Raw genomic sequence first — 21,722 nt, 5'->3', positions numbered from 1 at the left:
GCGTGGTGGTGCACTGGTCCATCTTAAGGCATACCTGACGGCTTCTTCTGGGACTTATCCACGCCTCGGATGTCATGGCCCTCCCGCTGCACGCCATGTGAGGGATCGGTGGATTCGCCCTGTTTTTCCGGAGCTGCGGACTCTGCTGTGCCCGCTGGCAGCTCCTCCTGCCCGACTGACTGCTCCCGGCCCGCGCGGCGTTCAACACGCACATCTTCGTCAGCTGAGACGCACTACACCTTCGGCAAGCCCGGAGCGAAAACTTTGCATGGCTTTGCTAAATGCTAGGTCGATAGCAAACAAAACGTTCCTGCTAAACGACTTCTTCACCTCTCGTGAACTGGATTTTATGTTCCTGACGGAGACCTGGGTCCACGCTGGCGAGTATACACCGTTCTCTGAACTTCTTCCTCCTGACTGTACATTCTTCAGCTCCCCCCGTGCCACCGGCCATGGTGGGGGCATAGCATAAGTGTTTAGAGCTAGCCTCCAATGCCGATTGCTTCACCCTGTAACTAGCTATGCTAGCTTTGAGTTGCAGCTTTTTTAACTGAACCCGGCCTCGCCTATACTCTGCGCAGTCGTGTATCGTCCGCCAAAGTGCAATAAGGATTTCATAAATGACTTTTCTGACTTCCTGTCCGGGATCATGGTGAAATATGATCGTGTTTTGATCTCCGGAGACTTCAATGTCCATGTGTGTTGCGAGTCCAAACCTCTGGTTAGGGACTTTTTAAATCTCCTTGATTCTGTTGGTCTCGTTCAGTCCGTGGCTGGCCCAACACACGAAAAAGGACACACTTTGGACTTAGTATTATCGTTTGGACTGTCTGTATCTGTGGATGAAATATGTGCAGCAACGCGTATCTCAGACCATTTACCGGTTCTGTTTACAACCTCCATCACTTCCGCAGGAGTCGAATCACGTGCCCCGGCGCGTCGTCTGCGTTCGATTAACCCCTTGACTGCCTCACAGTTCTCTGATGTTTTTAATGCTTCTCCGATCTGTAAATTAGATGTGAACTGTGCTTTTAATGCTGATGAGCTTACCTTCTGCCTCCGTTGCTGGCTGTAGTCGGCTGCCCTCACTCAGCCATCAAAGTGCCGGGTGGCTATTGCTATCTGCTACATCGTCTACTTGTCTGTCTCCATCCCACGCAACAACCGTGGACTCTCTCTGCCTCCTGTCTTCATCTCTGGGGTGCATCTGACCCGTCCCGCTGTTCACATCCTCCTGCCATGTCGTGGATCTTCCTCGTCTCCACAACAATCCTCCACCTCTGTGCACCTAGCCTGCTAGCCGCTATCGCTGCTAACACACTGCTCCCAGCCTTTCCGCCTGTCATCATGCTGAAATACTCCATCTCACAGCTTCTGTCATTCACCAACTCCTCCACCCCGTCTTCCATCTCAGTCATCAGACATCTTGGACTCCTTCGTCGACCCCGCTACATTCACTGAAGCACCCGCCGCAGTTTTGTTTACTTTCAGCACGGACAATCCATACCATCCATCTGCTCTACCCAACGCACACCTGACGCGTCATCAGAATGCAACTCCTACTGCTCCTCTTACACTCTCCCCTGCTCACCTACACTCCCAGCTGCATGAAATACCCGGAGCGGATCCCACTCCCCTCCGCCTCCCAACACATATAACAAGCCATTTCTCCCCACCATCAAGCCCCCCTCGTCTGCCCCACAGCCTCCCCTCTCGTGCCCACACCCGCGCTGCTAACCTAGACAACCTCATACCTCTCCAGTCTGCCACCACCCCTCCAACCCCCCACTTGACCAATCTTGCCCTCCTCAATATCCGGTCACTCAACAATAAAGCCCACATCCTCCACAAACTTATTTTGGACAAATCCATCGACTTCCTTCTGCTCACTGAAACCTGGCAACAACCCAATGACTTCTTCTCCCTCAATCAAACATCCCCCTCTGGTTTTAATTACATCACTAAACCCCGCCCCTCAAGCCGTGGTGGTGGGCTGGCTGTCATCTACAACCAGAACATCCGGACTACAGAACTCACCCTCCCCTCAGTATCATCCTTCGAATTCCTCGCCTTCAAAACCCCTCCCTCACTGACAGTTATCCTCATTTACCGCCCCCCCAAACCACAGCCCTCCTTCCTCTCTGATCTCACTGAACTCCTCACCATTGCTTCATCCCTCTCCCCACGTCTGTTACTCCTCGGCGACCTCAACATCCACATGGACTCCCCCACCTGCAAACTCGCTTCTGAATTCTCCTCCCTTCTGGACAATTTCTCATTTACCCAACATGTCACCTTCCCCACCCATGATAAAGGACACATCCTTGACCTTGTCTGCTCCACCAACCTCCCAGTACTCGACCTCAACCCCTGCCCCTTTCCCCTCTCTGACCACAAACTCATACAGTTCACCATCGCCTCCCCCGTCCGCCACCCCCCCCCCCTCCATCCAGGAACATCATCTTTCGTAATTTACGCTCTGTCGATCCCCAGCACCTCTCCGACCTGCTATCCTCTACTCTCCCCCTGGACTCGAACCTCAGCTCACCCGATGAACAACTCAACCACCTTAATTCCACCCTACTCACCTCCCTCAACAGCCTGGCCCCCCTCAACAGGAAAAATGTCACTTTCAAAACCTCCTCACCCTGGTTCACCCCTGCGCTCCGTAAGTTGAAGCAAACCGGCCGCCAGCTTGAACGCCTAACCATGAAATCATCCCTCACAGTTCACCACGAATCCTACAAACTCCATCTCACTACCTACAGAGACGCCCTCACTGCCGCAAAATCTGCTTACTTCTCCACCATCTTTACCGACCCCACCCGTAACCCCAGGACCCTCTTCTCCACCGTCAACAAGCTCCTCAAACCCCGTGCTGACACCCTCTCTTCATCCGCTTCCACTTTATGCAGTTCATTCCTCCAGTTTTTCTCTGACAAAATCACTGCCATTAATCACTCCCTATCCACTGCATCTGACACACAAACATCTCCCCCAACACCCACCGCCACAATTTCTCCCTCCATCTCCCTGGACCTCCCGAGCCCTCCCCCCCACGGCCGCCTCTCCCAGTTCACTCTGGTTAACCTTCCTGAAATACTCAAACTGATCAGCTCCTCCAAACACACAACCTGCTCGCTTGACCCTTTACCCACCCCTCTACTGAAGTCCTGCCTCCCCGTCCTCTGCCCCTACCTTGTCAACCTTTTTAACTCCTCCCTGTCCCAAGGAACCGTTCCCTCTGCCTTCAAAACTGCTGCTGTCACTCCCATCCTCAAGAAACCCGGTCTGGATCCCTCCTCCCTCAGTAATTACCGCCCCATCTCCATCTCGTTTTTGAGAGAAAGGGGAGGTCCCTTTCTCTCAAAAACAATAGAACGCATCATCTCCAAACAACTCCACCGCCATCTCCAAACAAATCACCTTTTTGAACCCCTTCAGTCTGGTTTTCGTCCTCACCACAGCACAGAAACGGCACTCATCAAAGTCCTCAATGACCTCCTCACCTCTGCTGACACCGGTTCCCTTAACATCCTCATCCTCCTCGACCTGAGTGTAGCCTTCGATACCGTGAGCCACACCATCCTGCTTACCCGACTCCAGGATATCGGTATCGAAGGTACTGCACTCAGGTGGCTCCAGTCCTACCTCTCCGACAGATCCCACTTCATCTCCCTCAACAACCACTCCTCTGCCACAGCTTCAGTCACCCAAGGTGTTCCCCAAGGTTCAGTATTCGGCCCCCTCCTCTTCATCATCTACATCCTCCCCCTTGGTCAGATTCTCCACCACTACAACCTGGACTTTCACTGTTACGCTGATGACACACAGATTTACATCAGCACCAAATCCCCCCACAACCCCCCCCCCTCACCCACATCGAATCCTGTCTGACTGCAATAAAATTCTGGATGGCACACAACTTCCTCAAACTCAACATCAATAAAACTGAACTCCTCATCGGCTCCAAATCCACCCTCAGCAAAACCCCCAACCTGACACTCACCATCGATGGCACCCCTGTTTCCCCATCCACCCAGGCACGCAACCTTGGCGTTATATTTGACCCCACCCTCTTCCTCAAGCCCCACATCCGCCAAGTTGTAAAAACCTCATTCTTCCACCTCCGCAATATTGCCAAACTCCGTCCCTCTCTCAAACCGCCCTGCAGCCGAACGACTCGTTCACGCCTTCATCTCCTCCCGCCTGGACTATTGCAACTCACTCCTCTACGGCATCAGCACTACATCCCTCAACAGACTTCAGCGTGTCCAGAACGCAGCTGCCAGACTTCTCACCCACACCAAATCATGGCATCATATCACCCCGGTCCTCAAAGAACTGCACTGGCTCCCCGTTTCACACCGCATCCAATACAAACTCCTGGTCCTCACCTACAAAGCCCTCCACCACCTGGCCCCGCCCTACCTCACTGACCTCCTCATCCTCTACCAACCACCCCGGTCCCTCAGATCCACCTCAGCCGGTTTGCTCTCCATCCCCAAGGCCAAACTCCGGAGCTTTGGGGACAGAGCCTTCTCTGTGGCAGCCCCGAAGCTCTGGAACTCCCTCCCCCAGGACCTCCGTGAGTCTGAGTCCCTCACCCTGTTCCAGTCCCGCCTCAAAACCCATCTCTTCAACTCTGTATATCCATAAGCCCCCCCCCTCTCAACCAACTTCCTCCTGACTGCTTTCTTTTTCTTTTTTTTCTGTTTTTTTTTTTCTTTTTCTTTTTTTATTGCCTGTCCTTGTTTGTCTACCCTTCCCCAAATGTAAAGCGTCTTTGGGTTCGTGAAAAGCGCTATAAAAATACAATTTATTATTATTATTATTACCCATATAGGCGGAGCACCCCTTTTCTGACGTCAGAAAAATTCAAATCTGTATCAGCTCCATTGCAGCCCCGTTTTTAGAGATTTGGGTATGGAAGAAAAGAGAGAGGGTTGTGTTTTCTGACACTTGGTGAGTTCCCTGACACACCGGGGACACATATTCATGTATAAAAGACGTACAAAAGTGCAGTAACGCAGTGTTGGCGGAGCCGTGACGTCATTTTCAATGAGAACCACAGAAAAACAACATCAGCCGTTAGCTGTTAGCACTCAAGCTCACAGCTCCTCATATCTGTTCAGAAACTAGACAAAAGTTAAACAAGTACAAACTAGGGGTGGGCGATACCACAAAATCTGGATTCGATCCGATACCAAGTATTTCAGGGCCAGTACCGCCGATACCGATACTTTTTTTTAATGAAAAGCGTCTTATGTACTTTCATGTAGGGGAGAGCTGCATGACATGATTTGTTAGCTGAATGCATCATAAATAGACTAAATCTGAATTCATTTTCATGATTAAAGACAGGACAGTTTTTATAGACAAATAAACGTTTTACTTTTGCAAATTTAAAGTGCAAACATGAAAAATAACAATACAAAGTGGCCACAGTAGCGAACTGCCTTCTTGCACACATCACAGTTCGCTAAGTTTTAATTGACAGTAGTGAAATAGCTCCACACAACGCTCCTCTTTCTCTCAGCCATCATGCACGTGTGTGTGTGTGTGTGTGTGTGTGTGTGTGTGTGTGTGTGTGTGTGTGTGTGTGTGTGTGTGTGTGTGTGTGTGTGTGTGTGTGTGTGTGTGTGTGTGTGTGTGTGTGTGTGTGTGTGTGTGTGTGTGTGTGTGTGTGTGTGTGTGGGGCAGTGGGATACAGCATCAGGCAGTTATAAATGGCCATCATTTCGTGCGACACACACACACTCGATTTTATGGGGCCAGAAAAACTGTGAAATAGTACCCACTAGCCGGAACTACGCCAAGTGGAAACGCAACCAAAAACGGGCCGGGCACGGCACGGCATGCTTAAAGCGAGCTCCGCACTGTAGTGGAAATGCGCCATTAGACCCCCTTCTCTGCCTCTGCCTTGCCCCCGGGCTGTCCGCCCGAGACCCCCTTCTCAGCCTTTCCCCGGGCCGTCTGCCCGAAACCACCTTCTCCGGCCATCCGCCTGAATAAAAGCTCGCTTTTTGTTTGTATTCCTATATCCAATGTTTTTGTCCTGCATCCTTACCCTCACTGTGACATAATTGGTTGAATGTTATATTGAATCGCACACAGGCCAAACAAGTGGACTTGGAAACATTTTAAACATTAAATAATCTCAAGCCAGTGTCCCAGATTAAATCATTAGTATCAACTGCCAGCCAAGAGGATAAAGTAAATATTGTAAATCAAACTTGTGAAATGCATGATTGCTTCAGGAGGAGGTGTCAATTCTGCTCTCTACATTACCATTTATAACCATAATCTTAACCTTGGCAGGAAAAGTTTCAGTCGACATGTGCCGAGACACGTGAAAACCTTCAGTTACAGGTCCAGTGGATATTTGCTGTCATTCATTCAGTTCTGTGAGTATTCTGACATCAGCTTCACTGTTACAAATCTCCTGCTTAACTGTTACAATAACTGGTACAATTTGTATGTATTGGGAATGTAAGCTTAAACTATATACTATATGTAGAAATTACTCAAATGAATACATGTGTAGCCTTCTGCTAATACTCATAAATAATCCACAGCTACAATAGGTTACTTTAAGCAAGGCTGCATCAATTTAGGGAATGTTTTGTGACATGGGTTTTGGCCATAGGCGGCGAGTGGAGCTCAAGATAGGGTAGGCTATTATTTGACCAACAGTGACGTGCGGTGAGGTTCATGGCTGGTGAGGCACTGACTCACTGAGTCAGATTTACAAATATTATATTTTGACCTTAATCGAAATATTCGGTTATTTTCAAAAGCTTTTTTAGTCTGATGCTTCGATTCATTTTAAACAGACCATTCAACAAAAGGATACCCAAAATCTAAATATTGGATTGTTCTTTCTTAGTAAGATCCCATTTTCATTAGAAATGTGGTCTTACCTTGACTTGAAGAAGTGCTATCCTTCTGGACAACAATCTCTATTACTGTTTTGTAAAAGTCCTCCTTATCTTCCTCTAGTTTCAAAAGTCTAGTTTGTTGTTTGCGTCTACTGTCTCTGTGTAGAATAACAGTAGCAACAAGAACCTGTGGGCTCACGTGCGCCCCCTTCAGTGCGGCAGAGGTTATGGCTGCCTCCCCTGGTGCTTTTTTCATTGCCGTTGTATGATGAGACCAGCGAGCCTAAATATCTATACGTGAAATAAGTTATTTAGAGACTATGGATGGCGAGGATAAATGTAATAAAGGGATCTCCAAACATTACATTGGTGACATACAGTGAGAGGGTAACAGGCATGCGCTTAGGGCCCGCTTTCCAGACAGTTTCTGTGGGGTGACGCATTCTGAGATGAGGCAGAGCTCATCTGTGCCTCACCTCGCCCCACAGTAAATGGCTTGAGCGCGCTCACAATATAAGTGCCCGCGCTAAATTAGTGCCCATGCTCCAGCACGTTACTGTGGGCTTACGTGAGGCAGAGCTCGTCCCTGCCTCACTTCTCATCGCTCCCGTAGCGGAGCTTGGCAAATTTGCTGATTTTGACTATAAAAAGCGATTGGAATCATACATAAATCACACTTACAACACAGATCAGTGGAGACATTTTATTATTATTACTATTTAGTTTTTCTTTAGTTGTTTTTTCCGTTACATTGGAGTATGACAGGTGAGGCTCTGCCTCCCCTGCCTCCCCTGACTGCACGTCGCTGTTGACCAACTACTTGTTACAACATCTTACAACGGAACAGAAGATGTTTTTATGTTTATAACAGCAATTAAATGCAGCTGCTGACCCAATAAGGGACAGCACTGGAGCGACAGGGGACTGGATGTTTTTTGCAGGAGCTAAGGCATTTTGACACAAATAACAGCAATAATAATATTATATAATAGCTTACTAGGATACAGAAAGATGAGATTCTACAATGCCGGACTAATATGCAGCCCTAGGCACACAGCACATGAGAGAACTTGAGAAATATTTGTTGACCCTGCGGCACTAACTGACAGTGTTGATGCAGCTCATGAGACAAAGACAAGTTTCTAAGGCAGCATTTTATGAGTAACGTTAGGCTAGTACGCCACACGCGACATGCTGTTACAGTTTCTAAACGCGTCCCCCTGATCCTTCTGACATAGTTAGTGCCCTGACAGTGATACATTATTATTATCTCATCATTCACTAAATGTGTTGATTATAAAAAACCTAGCCTTATACTACAGCCTGATATTTGGAGCCGCTAAACATAATGGATCGTAGCAGTAGCCTGTTTAGGGAACATTGTTGTGCACAACAGAAACAGGACTAATAATTCAGGGAAGGCTTCACCTTCTCTAACCTTCATTACCCGACGCCTCTGGTTTTGGCCGTGTTCCACTGCAACACTGTCCCTGGGCCTTTTTTTCAGCACAAAGAGCAGCTGCTTATTAAACCTATCGTGTCTACCTTGGTTCCAAGAAACACCAATGACACTCAGAGCATTTAAATTACACGTTAGACCTGTTTCAAATTCATGAGTACAAAGAGTAAAGCAAACAAATCCGGCGAGCCGTGAAAACTAATGTAATAATTCATTTTAGAGAAAATTATTTGTGGGATAGGCAGCGCAGGCTGTTGAACTTGCATGTACATCAACGGAGTTTCACAGAGGCACCAACACCATATTTAGCAAGATGAATCAACACTTTAAAAGGTTTTGATACCTTTACATCTATCAACTTGAAGGTACCAAATCTTTCAAATGAATTGGTCAGCACCATAGCTATTTAAGATGAACAATAAGAAACAGCATTACCCTAAGATCTAATCTGGTGCTTTAGATGTGTTTAGTGTTCTGAAGACTTTGCACAAAAAGATACTTTTGAACATGCACATTAAAGGTAGGGTAGGGAAGTTTGAGAAACCGGCTCGAGATCGCTAGAATTTGAAAATACACAACCGGAGAAAATCTGCCACTTCCTTACAGAGCCCCTCCTCCAACACACACAAACGTGCACATGACCAATGAGGGCACGAGATAAGTTTGTGCACAGATGGAAGGCTGACAGGCAGGTAGGCCATCCAGTTTTTTTAGCCGGGCTGGCTAAAATGATTGGTCGTGCTGTTTACAGTATTACGGCTTCCACAGATGAGATTTTTTTATGGATTTTTTGTCAAAGCACTTAAGATATTCATTGCTATCGGGATGTTAAGAGCATTCCATGGAATATAACAAAAAGTGTATCTCGAGCCGGTTTCTCAAACTTACCTACCCTACCTTTAAGTATAACACGCCCAAAAAACAGCTAAACTGAATATTTGTACTTACATTTCAACAGATGTGTCCTGATGGAGCCAGCAAGTTATCCAGGGAATCTAAAGAATAAAATAAGAATGAAAGATGAAAACAATCAAAATCATGCTCCATCTTACAGTGCAAAGAGAGGTCAGTGGGCCAACAAGAGGGAGTTCATTTTGTCAGTATCCGGACAGATCATTGGTCTGGGCAATGTTTGGAGATTTCCATATCTGTGCTTCAAAAATGGAGGTGGTAAGAGCATTTAAAACATCTTATTGTACTGCCCAGGAGTAAGTTAGATAAGTAAAAGCTGGAAAATGTATACCCGTTCATGCATGAATTATGAAAACCTCAGTCAGGATTTTTTTACCAAGTGTTTTTATTGCTCTTGGGGCATGAAAAACAAGATTTGAACTTTATTTTTTTTATATCTAGTTTTTTAAAATTTTGAAAAAAAGATTTTTTATACTCAGGTGGACAGTATGCGTTTAAGTTTAAGACATGTACATTTAAAAAAAAATTATAAATAAAGATGTGCAAACTTAAAATTACATTATATTAACATAAGTATATTGATTTACGGCCCACAAAGATATTGCAGATGAAGTATTTTCAAGAACAATAGCAGTAACAGTATGAATTGTAGTTGAAATATAGCCAGTAACACTAGAGACGTCCACTTTAGTGGACAGGTGATCAATCATAATTTCCTGCAAACATAAAATCAATACTTTGACAATTTATGAATTATATGATTCCTTAGTTGTTCCTTGATGTCACCAACATTGTTATACCTGCAGGGGGCACTTTCCATAAAAGGATTGGCAAGATATCGACGAGTGATTCGGTCCATCTGGCTTTCTGTCGTCCATCTTGGTTTAGAGAAATGTATCATGCACTTACACTGACTTGGCACTGAGTGGCAGTGTGTGGGATGATGCAATAGGGTCCTACAGTATGTAGTGGCTGGTGTTCAACTATGCCATCAAAACCCATGCATATAAAAAAAAAACACCTTTTGAATAGTTGTCCACTGTAGTGACCTCTATGCGTGAAAGGGTTGAATCATTTATTCTTTGTATTTTTGTCACTATAGTTTATTACTTGGATACATTATTTCCTTTTAGGAGCTTTCCTGATCCCCTATGTGGTGTTCCTGTTCACGTGTGGAATCCCCATCTTCTTTCTAGAGGTATCTCTGGGGCAGTTAACGGCTCAGGGTGGGATCACATGTTGGAGGAAAATATGTCCCATATTTGGAGGTACTACTAACATAACTACATATTCCATAGAGTGCCAAAGTATTTGAAATATGTGTATATTGTTACATTACTTTTGTGTATCAAATGTTAAAATGGCAGTTCTATTTTTTTCAAAGGTTTAGGCTACGGCAGTCAAGTTACATTGTTATACAGTGTGGTGTATTACATTGTCATCATGGCTTGGGCCTTCCTCTACCTCTTCTCCTCCTTCCACACTGTACTTCCCTGGGCCAGCTGCAACAACACCTGGAACACAGGTAAACATCGCACTGATGTTAGTGCAAAGGCCTTATGTAGGTACAGAATGACTGTGAGTGGCCATATGGAGGCAATTAATGCATGCTCAATTATGTATGGAGAACCCTTAATATCAACATGGTTGCACATTCTGAAAATGTCAACTTGTTTCATTTTACTCTTTCGCTTCAAGATAACTGCATTGATTGTGGACAGAATGATTCAGTTTATCGCCACATCAATGAAAACGCAACATCATCAGTGAAAGAATTCTGGCAGTAAGTACTCACATTCGCAAAACAGTTTTTAGAGTCACTAAAATGTCTCTTGACATAACTTTCTTCTTGCACTCAGGAGGAGAGTCTTGGGCTTGTCTGGAGGAATTGAAGAGATGGGCAGTATCCGCTGGGACCTGGCTGGATGTCTTCTGCTAAGCTGGATCATCTGTTACTTCTGTATCTGGAAAGGAATCAAGGCGACAGGAAAGGTGAGATGTATACGCTTATTATTAAATGGGTAATTTAAACCTAAAATTATAATTAAAACCTAAAAATGAATGGGCTTATTGACCACGATTAATAACAGTATGTATTGGTGCTCCTCTTTCAGGTTGTGTACGTCACAGCCACTTTTCCAGTTGTGATGTTGATTGTGATGCTGATCCGTGGGCTGACATTGCCAGGAGCTTTAACTGGAATTAGATATTACCTTTATCCTGATCTGACCCGTCTGACTGATCCTCAGGTGAGGTTTTTGTGTGACTAATGAGTGATGTGTAAGTGACACACTGCACAGAACAATACTTGGCTAACACTTGCAATACTAAAATGTATGGACTTTAACTTAGACCAAAACTAAATATTGGTTAATCATACTAGCAAATGTTACTTGTGAAGCCAAAGGCTGATATTAAATAGCTCCGGTTTTACCCTTGGATTAGAGACACTAGATGGAAGATAAGCATGCCACTTTCAGATGGCTCTAGGTGATCAGTTCAAAAGGAAGGTCATCATACAAGTGTGCAAGCCGTTTTTGTACTAAGTTGTGCCATTTATTTTAAATTCACTTTGCAAAGTTGAATTCACTTCAAAGCCCACCAGAGCTCAACAAACTTTTGGTCCCTTAAAGACACAGTACAAAGGTGTGGGCAGAGCAGCCATGAATTGTTTTTATTTTCAACCAATCTGTGTAATTCAGCCTCTCACCTAATCACATGGCCAAGTCATTGTAATTCTGGACATTAACGCAGCATTTGACACAGCTTTTTAATAGGAGGTTCGTTGTTTCTGGGGAAAACAATGTATTTTATAGTTCTTTTGTTAAAGTGGACCTATCATGCTATATTTGAACATTATAAAACGGACAAGTCAAATCAAGCAATCTGATTGGTTCTTAGCCGTGATATACTGAGCATATACCACGGGTAGAATTGTAGTTACTTTTCACAACAAGTCAGTATCCCTCCGCGTCTGAGAAAAACTGTATACAGTTGGGCTGAAAAGCAAATGCTTTTCAGACTGGGACAAGAAAACAGCGGAGAAGTAACGGGGCAGAAACCCTCCTTTTTACGCAGCGGTCCAGACATAGACATCAAACGGCAAAACATATTCAGTGTGCAGTTCCTTTGGCATTAGGGCAGGGATATTTAGATACTTTCCAAGGTTTGACATAATGAATTGTGCTACTTTTAAAGCAAGCAACGATGTTTTCAAATCTGTAATCAAAAAGGTCCGCAAAAACGCTATCGACCAATCAGATAGCTTGATTTGACTTGTCCGTTTTATAAATATATTTACATTTCTTCTGTTACGAAACAAACTTACAAAGCATAAGATGGAAACATTTAAGATTAACTTCGACCTCCGGGGGGGTCTTACTATGGAGGAGTGGATTGAGGAGTGCCTATCTCCAGAAAAAAAAGCACCTAAACGACGACATGCAGAGCTACGTGAAGAGCAGGTAGATACCAGGGCTATTCAATTGGCGGCCCGCGGGCCAAATCCGGCCCCGGGGTGATATTTACTGGCCCTTTGAGTATAATGTTAAAAGGTAATCAATTTTTTTTTTTTAAGATTTTTTTTTTTTTTTTTTTTTGTGCCATAGTGCCTTTATTCCAGAGAGGGTGTTACATTGAGAGATAGAGGGGTAGACAATGCCTGAAAATTTCGACGGGCTTGGGTTTCGAACCCACCTACTATACTGTAGTGACAACTCCTGTCATTGATTGCATCCTGCGTGAATGATTAGATCATTTCACCTAAATGAAATCAAATGAAACATGTAGGGCAGGGCTATTCAATTGGCGGCCCGCGGGCCAAATCCGGCCCCGGGGTGATATTTACTGGCCCTTTGAGTATAATGTTAAAAGGTAATCAATTTTTTTTTTTTAAGATTTTTTTTTTTTTTTTTTTTTTGTGCCATAGTGCCTTTATTCCAGAGAGGGTGTTACATTGAGAGATAGAGGGGTAGACAATGCCTGAAAACTTCGACGGGCTTGGGTTTCGAACCCACCTACTATACTGTAGTGACAACTCCTGTCATTGATTGCATCCTGCGTGAATGATTAGATCATTTCACCTAAATGAAATCAAATGAAACATGTAGGCCTACTGAGTTCTGAACTTGCCATTTAGATCTATAAAGGCCTTGGGGCTATGTTGTTTGATTGAATTAAACACAATATATGCACTCCACTATGCTGTTGTAGTATTTACTGTATCTGAAGCTCTTAAATATGATTGCTCATGTTTCAAGCCATCTTTTTCCCGGCCCCTTGCTTTGGATCATTTTCATCAACCGGCCCCCATTCCAAACTAATTGAATAGCCCTGAGGTAGACCAACTGGAAAAGTACCCCCATTCAAAAGCTTTCTGATGCAGAAAATATCTTGAAAGCAGAGCAATTATGACCGTTAGTGGCCACAGGTGCGAAAGCTCTCTCCAGAGCTACTGGAAGCCGAATCTCGGGGACCGGAGAAAGTGGAGCAATATTCTCGCCACGCCAAGCAACAGCCTAGAATAACCTCAACCTATACAAGTAACCACGTAAGCCATTCTACTGATGCTGGACAGTTTTTCAGTGGGTGCACAATAAACGGCAACATACACATTAATGTAAATAAATAGCCAAATTATTGATCAACGCTCTCTGTCTAATATGTTCGCTTTAGTGTTGTTGCATAGCAACCACCTCGCACTATGTTTCGTGCAGAAGGCAACGGAGGGACTATTTTATTTTGAACATCATAATTTACTAATAAAACTATTTAAATTAGAGTGTGTATTTTTCTTTCATATTGCCACACTTGGTAACCAATTTATAAAAGCAATAGCTCACTTCAGGCCGTGGTATATGCTCATTATATCACAGCTAAGGGGCGTGGTTCGGCCCGACGCGAGAGGTGGGTGTTTGTCATCTGCTGGTGGACTACCGGAGAGAATTACAGTGCTTGCCTCGACGGGGAGGGATTGCATTGAATTACAGCAGCAGGAGGAGCAAACGCTTGCCTCGGGGAGGGAGAAAAAGAGCCACAGCGGAGAATAAACAGAAGGGCAACCATGGCAACCTTGGCAACCATGCGCGGGAAGTCTTCTTCGCTGCTTTTGTGGCAGACTACAGCGCCACTTACAGGCCTGGCATATGTACTACAGCGTCTCCAGTGCTTTCGAGCGGCAATGGCCGGCCGTGGCCCAACCCCACATTCCCCTGATAGGTGGAGAGTTGGCCATATAGGCGGAGCTCCTCGTTCCTGACGTCAGAGGAATTTCAAATCTGTATCGGTCTGTATCAGATCCGTTGCAGCCCCGTTTTTAGAGATTTGGGTATGGAGGAAAAGAGAGAGGGTTGTGTTTTCTGACACTTGGTGAGTTCCCTGGAACACCGGGGACACATATTCATGTATAAAAGACGTACAAAAGTGCATTTTGCATGATAGGTCCCTTTTAAGTTTGGTGTACCTCAGGGGTTGGTTTTGGTACCAATTATGTTTTCTTTATACAAGCTTTCCCCCGTTGGCACACTATTTATAAATATGTTTTTTTTATTATATTTGATGCTGATTATATGCAGATGTACCTGCCCTAAGATTCACAAACCCTGGAATGCTGTATTCAACGAATGACTGTCCTTGTGATGTCAAAACAGAGATATTCTGAAATATGCTGTTTTCCCATTGGATCATGACAAACATTTTAAGTTTTAAATCATGTTTTTAGGAATTTAGGAATATGTATCTTAGATTTTAAAGACACAGAGACTATTTAAAACGCCTTCATCTGGCCACATCTGCAACGGGAAAAATAGTTTTTCCTTGCCCAGACAAAAAATGTATCTATTGACTGCAGGACTCGGATCAATCCTGTTTTTCCGTCTTTGATGGCTCCAAATATGTTAAAGAAAATATTTTAGAATATTGCTGATGCTTTTATCTTTGACACCTTTGTATTCACCATTACGTGCTGTACCCATAAATTAATGACCAGAAGTGTTTTTGTCTATTATAAAGGCTTGGCTGAAAACGAAAGGGAACAGGGTATTTGCCGTCAGGGCCCAGAGGCGGAGAATTGACCAATCAGACAGACAGACACATTAACATGGAATACAAGCAGGTACAAGTTAGGTTTCAGGTCTACCAGAGGAAAAAAGCAAAATTGATGATCTGCCAATGAGAAGGTGGAGAAGGTGAACATACTATTGGGAGTAATAGGGAAAGAGGAACATGTGAGCAGGAGGATGTAGGAGTCAGATAGGACATGTGGGAAAGTCTGAGTACATCCGGAAGAAAGATACAAATTGTGTTAGAGAGTTTCTAAGTCATGCATGGAAGTGGAAATGTGGCTTAAGAGAGGGACAGAAAGGTAGAATTCTAAATGGCTGAACCAAGTACACAGTATAACAAAGTATAGTTGTATATTATACAAGTATAAACATCATATGTATCAATATTTGAAAGCATTTAAAAATCACTGGCACTGCACATTTAACTGATTTAAGGTGTGGATGGATGCTGGGAGCCAGGTATTATACTCCTATGGCATTTGCGTAGGCACTTTGCAAGCGATGGGAAGCTACAACAAATACAACAACAACTGCTACAAGTAAGGAAAACATTGTATCCTATGTTTGTACATTATATGCATTTAACGGTTTATGTCATGCAGGATAAAATAGATAATCGGCCTTTTTAATTTCCAGAGACACTTTCGCCTTGTGCACACTGAACAGTTTAACCAGCTTTGTTGCTGGCTTTGCAGTCTTCTCTGTTCTTGGCTTCATGTCGCATGAATTGGGTGTTGACATCTCAACAGTAGCTGAATCAGGTATGGGATGGTTTGAGGAAAAACATTGTGGTGTATATTAGCTTTGTTGTGTTCCTATGAAAAATATTAAGTGATGAATAAATTGTTTTGATTTTTTCAGATGAAGAGAACAAATATATAATTCAAAACTTAACAAATTCAAGTCTCACAATAACATGTGAGAAGAAACACTTGGATTTTGGTCCCCATATGTCATGTGGGACCTCACATCAATGTGTGCTGCAGGGTTCTTTCAATTATAATTCACAAGAACATAATTCTTGTACCTGTAAAGTACTTATGAGGACCCTCTACTCTCTAAATGTATTCCTTATTTCCTAAACATAATCCAAGATAAAATCTATTAATAAATCAAATCCTGCAGCACCTGATATTTTGACCCATTGGCGGCAGCAGAAACTCGCTGTAAACACAACACAGAAATATTATCACCTTTTTTACGACCAGTGTGTATGATAGTGCCATCTCGTGGTTAGATTGCATATTGCAACCTACTGAATACCAGCTGGTGTACATGGGGCCGGAAATAAAAGATTTAGTTTGAATAACTCATCATCACTCAAACTAAGCAGGTTCTGGTCTAATTCCAACCTTAAAATCAGGTGCTATATATAGAAATTATAAGTGTACTAATTCCTAAGACATTTGGCTATCTACTTGCAGGTCCTGGCCTGGCATTCATTGCTTACCCTCGGGCTTTATCCATGATGCCTTTACCTCAACTCTGGGCTGCCTTCTTCTTCATCATGATTATCCTTCTTGGATTGGACAGTGAGGTAAAGTTTTCACATTCAGCTGTATTTAAAATATACTGTACATAAGAATTGTATAACATTTGGTTATAAGCCCCCCTGATACTTTAATTATAATTAAATCCCTGCATGAAAAGACAACATCAATATATCTCTATTTCCTTTTACTTTTGATTGATTTGTATTGCTTTTCATGTGCAAATATTCCATAAGATATTTTCAATGGTTGTGTCTTGTGATATCTAGATCTAGAGATATTAAGTATCCAAATACATAAAAGATATAAGCAATCAGGCTTAAGTTACAGTAAATGCTTGGACAGAATATGCACTGCCTTGTTGGTTGAAGTCATGAAGACTAAAACATTTCCAAAAGTCTTAAAGGTCTCCTATCATGCAAAATGCACTTTTTGATGTATTTCATACATAAATATGTGTCCGAGGTGTGTAAGGGAACTCACCAAGTGTCAGACAACCAGCAGCTACTGACCCAGAATCAGCACTTCTCTAACAGGGCTGAAAAAGAGGGATATGAGGGATGTCTAAAATGCATGATCTGTTTGGTATTTTGAGCAAAACACATCATAGACATGTTTTTTATATATTTTTATATATCTGAGACCCATAATATATGCCTAAAAATAGCATAATAGGAGACCTTTAAGACCTGAGAATGGTTAGAAACGTAATTGTTATAATCAGTGTAGAAAATGTAAATGTGACATTTATCTTTTACCCACAGTTTGTGTGTCTGGAAGGCCTGGTGACAGCCATATCAGACATGTTTCCATCCTTCTTTCTCATTGGTCATCGACGTAAACTACTTCTGTTGATCATCTGTGGTGTTTCCTTTGTTATTGGCCTGTTTATGGTGACTGAGGTGAGAGTCTACTTTTTTAATCTATAACATTAAGAATTAAAGGCTGTACCATTAAGTCTCTCTTTCCGTGTTAAATATCTTGTGCATTTAACAAAACAATCTATTTTGTGTTCCTGTTTCTGTCTTCTCTGTCATGTGCTGTAGGGAGGACTTTATGTATTTCTGCTGTTTGATTACTATGCTTGCAGTGGAATACCATTAATGATTTTTGCCATTTTGGAGTGCGTCTGTGTGGGATGGATATATGGTAAGCAACAAGATCATTTTAAGCAAGGAAAATTAGGAGTCCAACAGACATACAGTATATATATGTTAAGTAATGTTAGCCCCTAAAACTATACCATTATGAATAACAGTGATACTGTAAAATATTACAAATCATTGTATTGATATTTGCTAATTTTACTCACTTATCAAGTTTTTTTTCATCTGCACTGCATAAGTAACCAGAGGGCACTGCTAAAGCCATTAAAACATTTGAACAACTGCCTGGAGGGCAGAACATTTCCCGCCTATCTGTGAGGCCAGTACTATCTTACACATAACTTAGCTTTCATTCCTCTTGGACCAAAAGAAGAAAGACTAGAGACCGTTCTCAGGAATGTAATGGACTCAGTAGTAGTGCTGAAATTCTTCCCCCTTGTCCTTATGAGCACGTGGCCAGGCATCAGACCTTGCCCTGTTATATCGTGATGTAGATGAATCCCAGTGTTTGATCATATTCTTGAATGACTCCCTGACTACAAGGTGCTGATCGTTATTATGACAATATAAAGGAAATGATTGGCTACTACCCCTCATCGCTTATGAAATATTGTTGGAAGTTCATCACACCATGTCTCTGTGTTGTAAGTAAATGTATTGAGTATTGGTGTATCTATTTTTCAAAGGTCCCATGACATGATTTTCTGGTTATTACCCGTCCCCTTGTGTGTTATGCATCTTTTTATGCATGTAAATGGTCTGCAAAGTCACAAACCCTCAAAGTACACCCTGTAGCGAGTAAAACTCTAACACAGAAAAGACCTGTCTATGCTGCCCCAGAACGCCTCGTTGGAGATTTTTCTTTTTCCATTTTTTTCTTCCTGAGTATAGTGACGTAACGGTCATAGTGACGTAATGCAGCTCCACGGATTTCCGCAGGCTGTGAGTGTGTGTGTGTGTGCTCAGGCTGAGTTCCGCGGTGTCTCGCTGTCTCGCAGACCCCACGCAGCAACCAGGAAACGACACCAGTAATCCAGCTCACACTGGCCGCTCCTCGAGCCTCAAAGGGCGCAGCAGCGAGCCCCGCAACGTCCTGCCAACACGGCACCCAGACCCCACGCAGCATTCTCATCTGTTTGTCATTACTGGTGTCATTTTCTGGTTGCTAACAAACGGCATTGTAACACATAACACTGATGTTCCGCTGTAACGGTGGTGGATTCATCAGAACAGAGTGGGCGAGCTGACCAATCAGAGCACAGTGGGCTCATGGGGAGGGGGGGGCAGGAGCTCCAACAAGCCGTTTAGGACAGAGAGTGAATACACATACTATACAGAGATGCTGTATGAGAAACCAATGTGATTTTGGAACATTGAACAATGTAAATCTATTCTAGTAGACCTCAACAATGGAATTATGATCAGTAGAAATGGCCATGTCATGGGACCTTTAAGACATTCACCGGAAAAATATCAGAATGACAATAAGACAAATATAAATATATATATATATCCATTGATGAAAATGTAAGCTGCTCCTCTGATTTTCTTTTTATTCCACTTGTTTTGTCATAGGGAACACTGATATTCTCTCTGGTCAAGTTCACCCCGCTGAAATACAACAACACCTACGAGTACCCCTGGTGGGGCTTTGCCATTGGGATGGGTCTTGCTTTATCTTCAGTTCTCCTGACTCCTCTGTGGATTATCTATCGTATGGCTGTAACCCCGGGAACACTAAGACAGGTAAGGTTAAGGTTAAGGTTAGTTTATTTATATAGCACATTTTCAGATACAAAGGCACGTAAAAACTATATGCAGCATCGGCATGTTTGGTTCTGATCCAGGGAACAATGAGTAAGCCCGTCCCCAAAGATCTGAGAGCTCTGGGTGGCTCGTAACAGAGCAGCATGTCCAATTTATATTAGGGTCCCAAACCAATTAGTGCTTTATACTGTAAGTTAGTAATACAATTTTAAAATCGATTATGTAAGTTATTGGTAGCCAGTGCAGAGATCTAAGAACTGGGGTGATGTGTTCTACTCTTCTGGTTTTTGTCAGGACTCTGGCGTTCTGGATCAGTTGCAGTTTTCTGAGTGATTTATTACAGAGACCTGCTTAACAGTCTAGGTTTAGGTTTATTTCATTAAGGTCTACTTCGATACTCTGTCGATATATACAGTATGTTATATGTGAATGGACTGACCGAAATTTGAATCATTACAGAAGCTAACTTGGTGGATTTCAGTGGGGTACTGTTATGTTGTAGTTTATGCTTTTTAGGCAATTATCTGGCAATTTATTTTCTTTCCATAGAGACTGAAAACGTTATGCACTCCTGCATCCGATCTGCAATCTTCTCCACCAAAGAAGACTCTTTACCCTGAAACCCCTACTCCTGATACAGAGCTGCATGCTTTAACTTAAAAACTAAAACATGGCAGTACTGAAGGTAAGCCACCTTTAATCAGAGACAACAGTGATTGATGTTCTCAGATTAAACCACCATGGTGTTGGGGACTGAACATTTCAGCTTTTATGTTTCAGGACCTTCATTGTTTCTTAGTACACTTACGCTTCTAATGTACTATGCTGACACTCATCTAAACACAACTTGAACACTGGGACAGTAAAATAACCATCCTGCAATTTGAGTTGATCCACACATGATGATCGAATCTCGATTTTGCATGCCCATGTTATGTCTTACAGTATATATTTATTGACGCTTAAAGGTGGGGTACAGTAGGTCCTGTTGGAGAAACCAGCTCGAGTGCGCTAGGATTTGAAAATACACAGCCGGAAAAAATCTGCCACTTCCTTACAGAGCCCCTCCTCCAACACACACGAACGCGCACATGACCAATGAGGACACGAGATAAGTGTGTGCACAGATGGAAGGCTGACAGGCAGGTCGGCCATCCAGTTATTTTAGCCGGGCCGGCTAAAATGATTGGTCGTGCTTTTGACAGTACTACGGCTTCCACAGATGAATTTTTTTTATGGAGTTTTTGTCAAAGCACTTAAGATATTCATTGCTATCGGGATGTTAAGAGCATTCCATGGAATATAACAAAAAGTGTATCTCAAGCCGGTTTCTTAAACTTACCTACCCCACCTTTAAGCATAGATCTAGTGAATGAAAAAACTGAATTATTTTGTTCCTACCCTGGGATCAGTGTTATATAATTTTGTTCTGATTATTAAATACCCTGAAACTGAAATTCCAGTACATGTAGTAAATTAATTGACCAGTATAGTAACAATTGCTTTGTATCTCCATCCTCACAGAAACTGATTGGATTTTTAATCCCTTATTACCTGATGAATGCATCACCAAAGAAGAGTCTACAGCCAGTTACAAACTCAACGCAGGAGATCTTTACATCCTTGGTGTCTGAATGTTCTTATTTTAAAAAGTCCAACCCTTGACTTAAAATGAATACTTTGTGGACAGCCGTATTAAAAAGTTACAATTGTAAAAAGACCTTATCATCTTATATAACTTTTGGTGGTGGATATTATTAATTGAATTGTTCCTTTTAAACTATACGGGTTTTGGTTGTGCAAATAAATGAATCTTGATTGAAACTCCATGTTAACTTTGCCATCGACTTCTATGTAATCAATAACCCCTCAGTATACCCATGCTGTTTTTTTATCCAAAGTGTTACCCAAAATGATCGTATACTGCATTTGATAAAGTGACAAATAAAGGAAAGACAATATGGTGCAGTAAACAAATCAATCCCAAATTGATTTGGTGTAGAAATGATCATAATACATCATAAAGTAGACACCTACAAAGCATG

At 42.9% G+C, this 21,722-nt stretch overlaps 1 protein-coding gene across 1 annotated transcript; it reads left to right on the top strand.

Moving 5' to 3' along the window:
- Window positions 1-9,298: 9,298 nt before the first annotated feature.
- On the top strand, window positions 9,299-21,722 carry LOC117488410 (sodium- and chloride-dependent GABA transporter 2-like). Its single transcript, XM_034137283.1, has 15 exons — window positions 9,299-9,510; window positions 10,386-10,520; window positions 10,637-10,777; window positions 10,951-11,035; window positions 11,112-11,244; window positions 11,367-11,501; window positions 15,750-15,853; window positions 15,951-16,075; window positions 16,739-16,851; window positions 17,569-17,706; window positions 17,851-17,953; window positions 18,454-18,554; window positions 19,486-19,656; window positions 20,227-20,362; window positions 21,202-21,722. Exons 1-14 carry the CDS (start codon window positions 9,309-9,311, stop codon window positions 20,335-20,337), a joined length of 1,797 nt encoding a protein of 598 aa, XP_033993174.1. The 5' UTR covers window positions 9,299-9,308; the 3' UTR covers window positions 20,338-20,362; window positions 21,202-21,722.

This window comes from Trematomus bernacchii, unplaced genomic scaffold (assembly GCF_902827165.1).
Source record: "Trematomus bernacchii unplaced genomic scaffold, fTreBer1.1, whole genome shotgun sequence".
Classification (NCBI taxonomy): domain Eukaryota; kingdom Metazoa; phylum Chordata; class Actinopteri; order Perciformes; family Nototheniidae; genus Trematomus; species Trematomus bernacchii.
The sequence above is the reverse complement of the archived record's forward strand: the minus strand, read 5'-3'. Positions and strand labels throughout refer to the sequence as shown.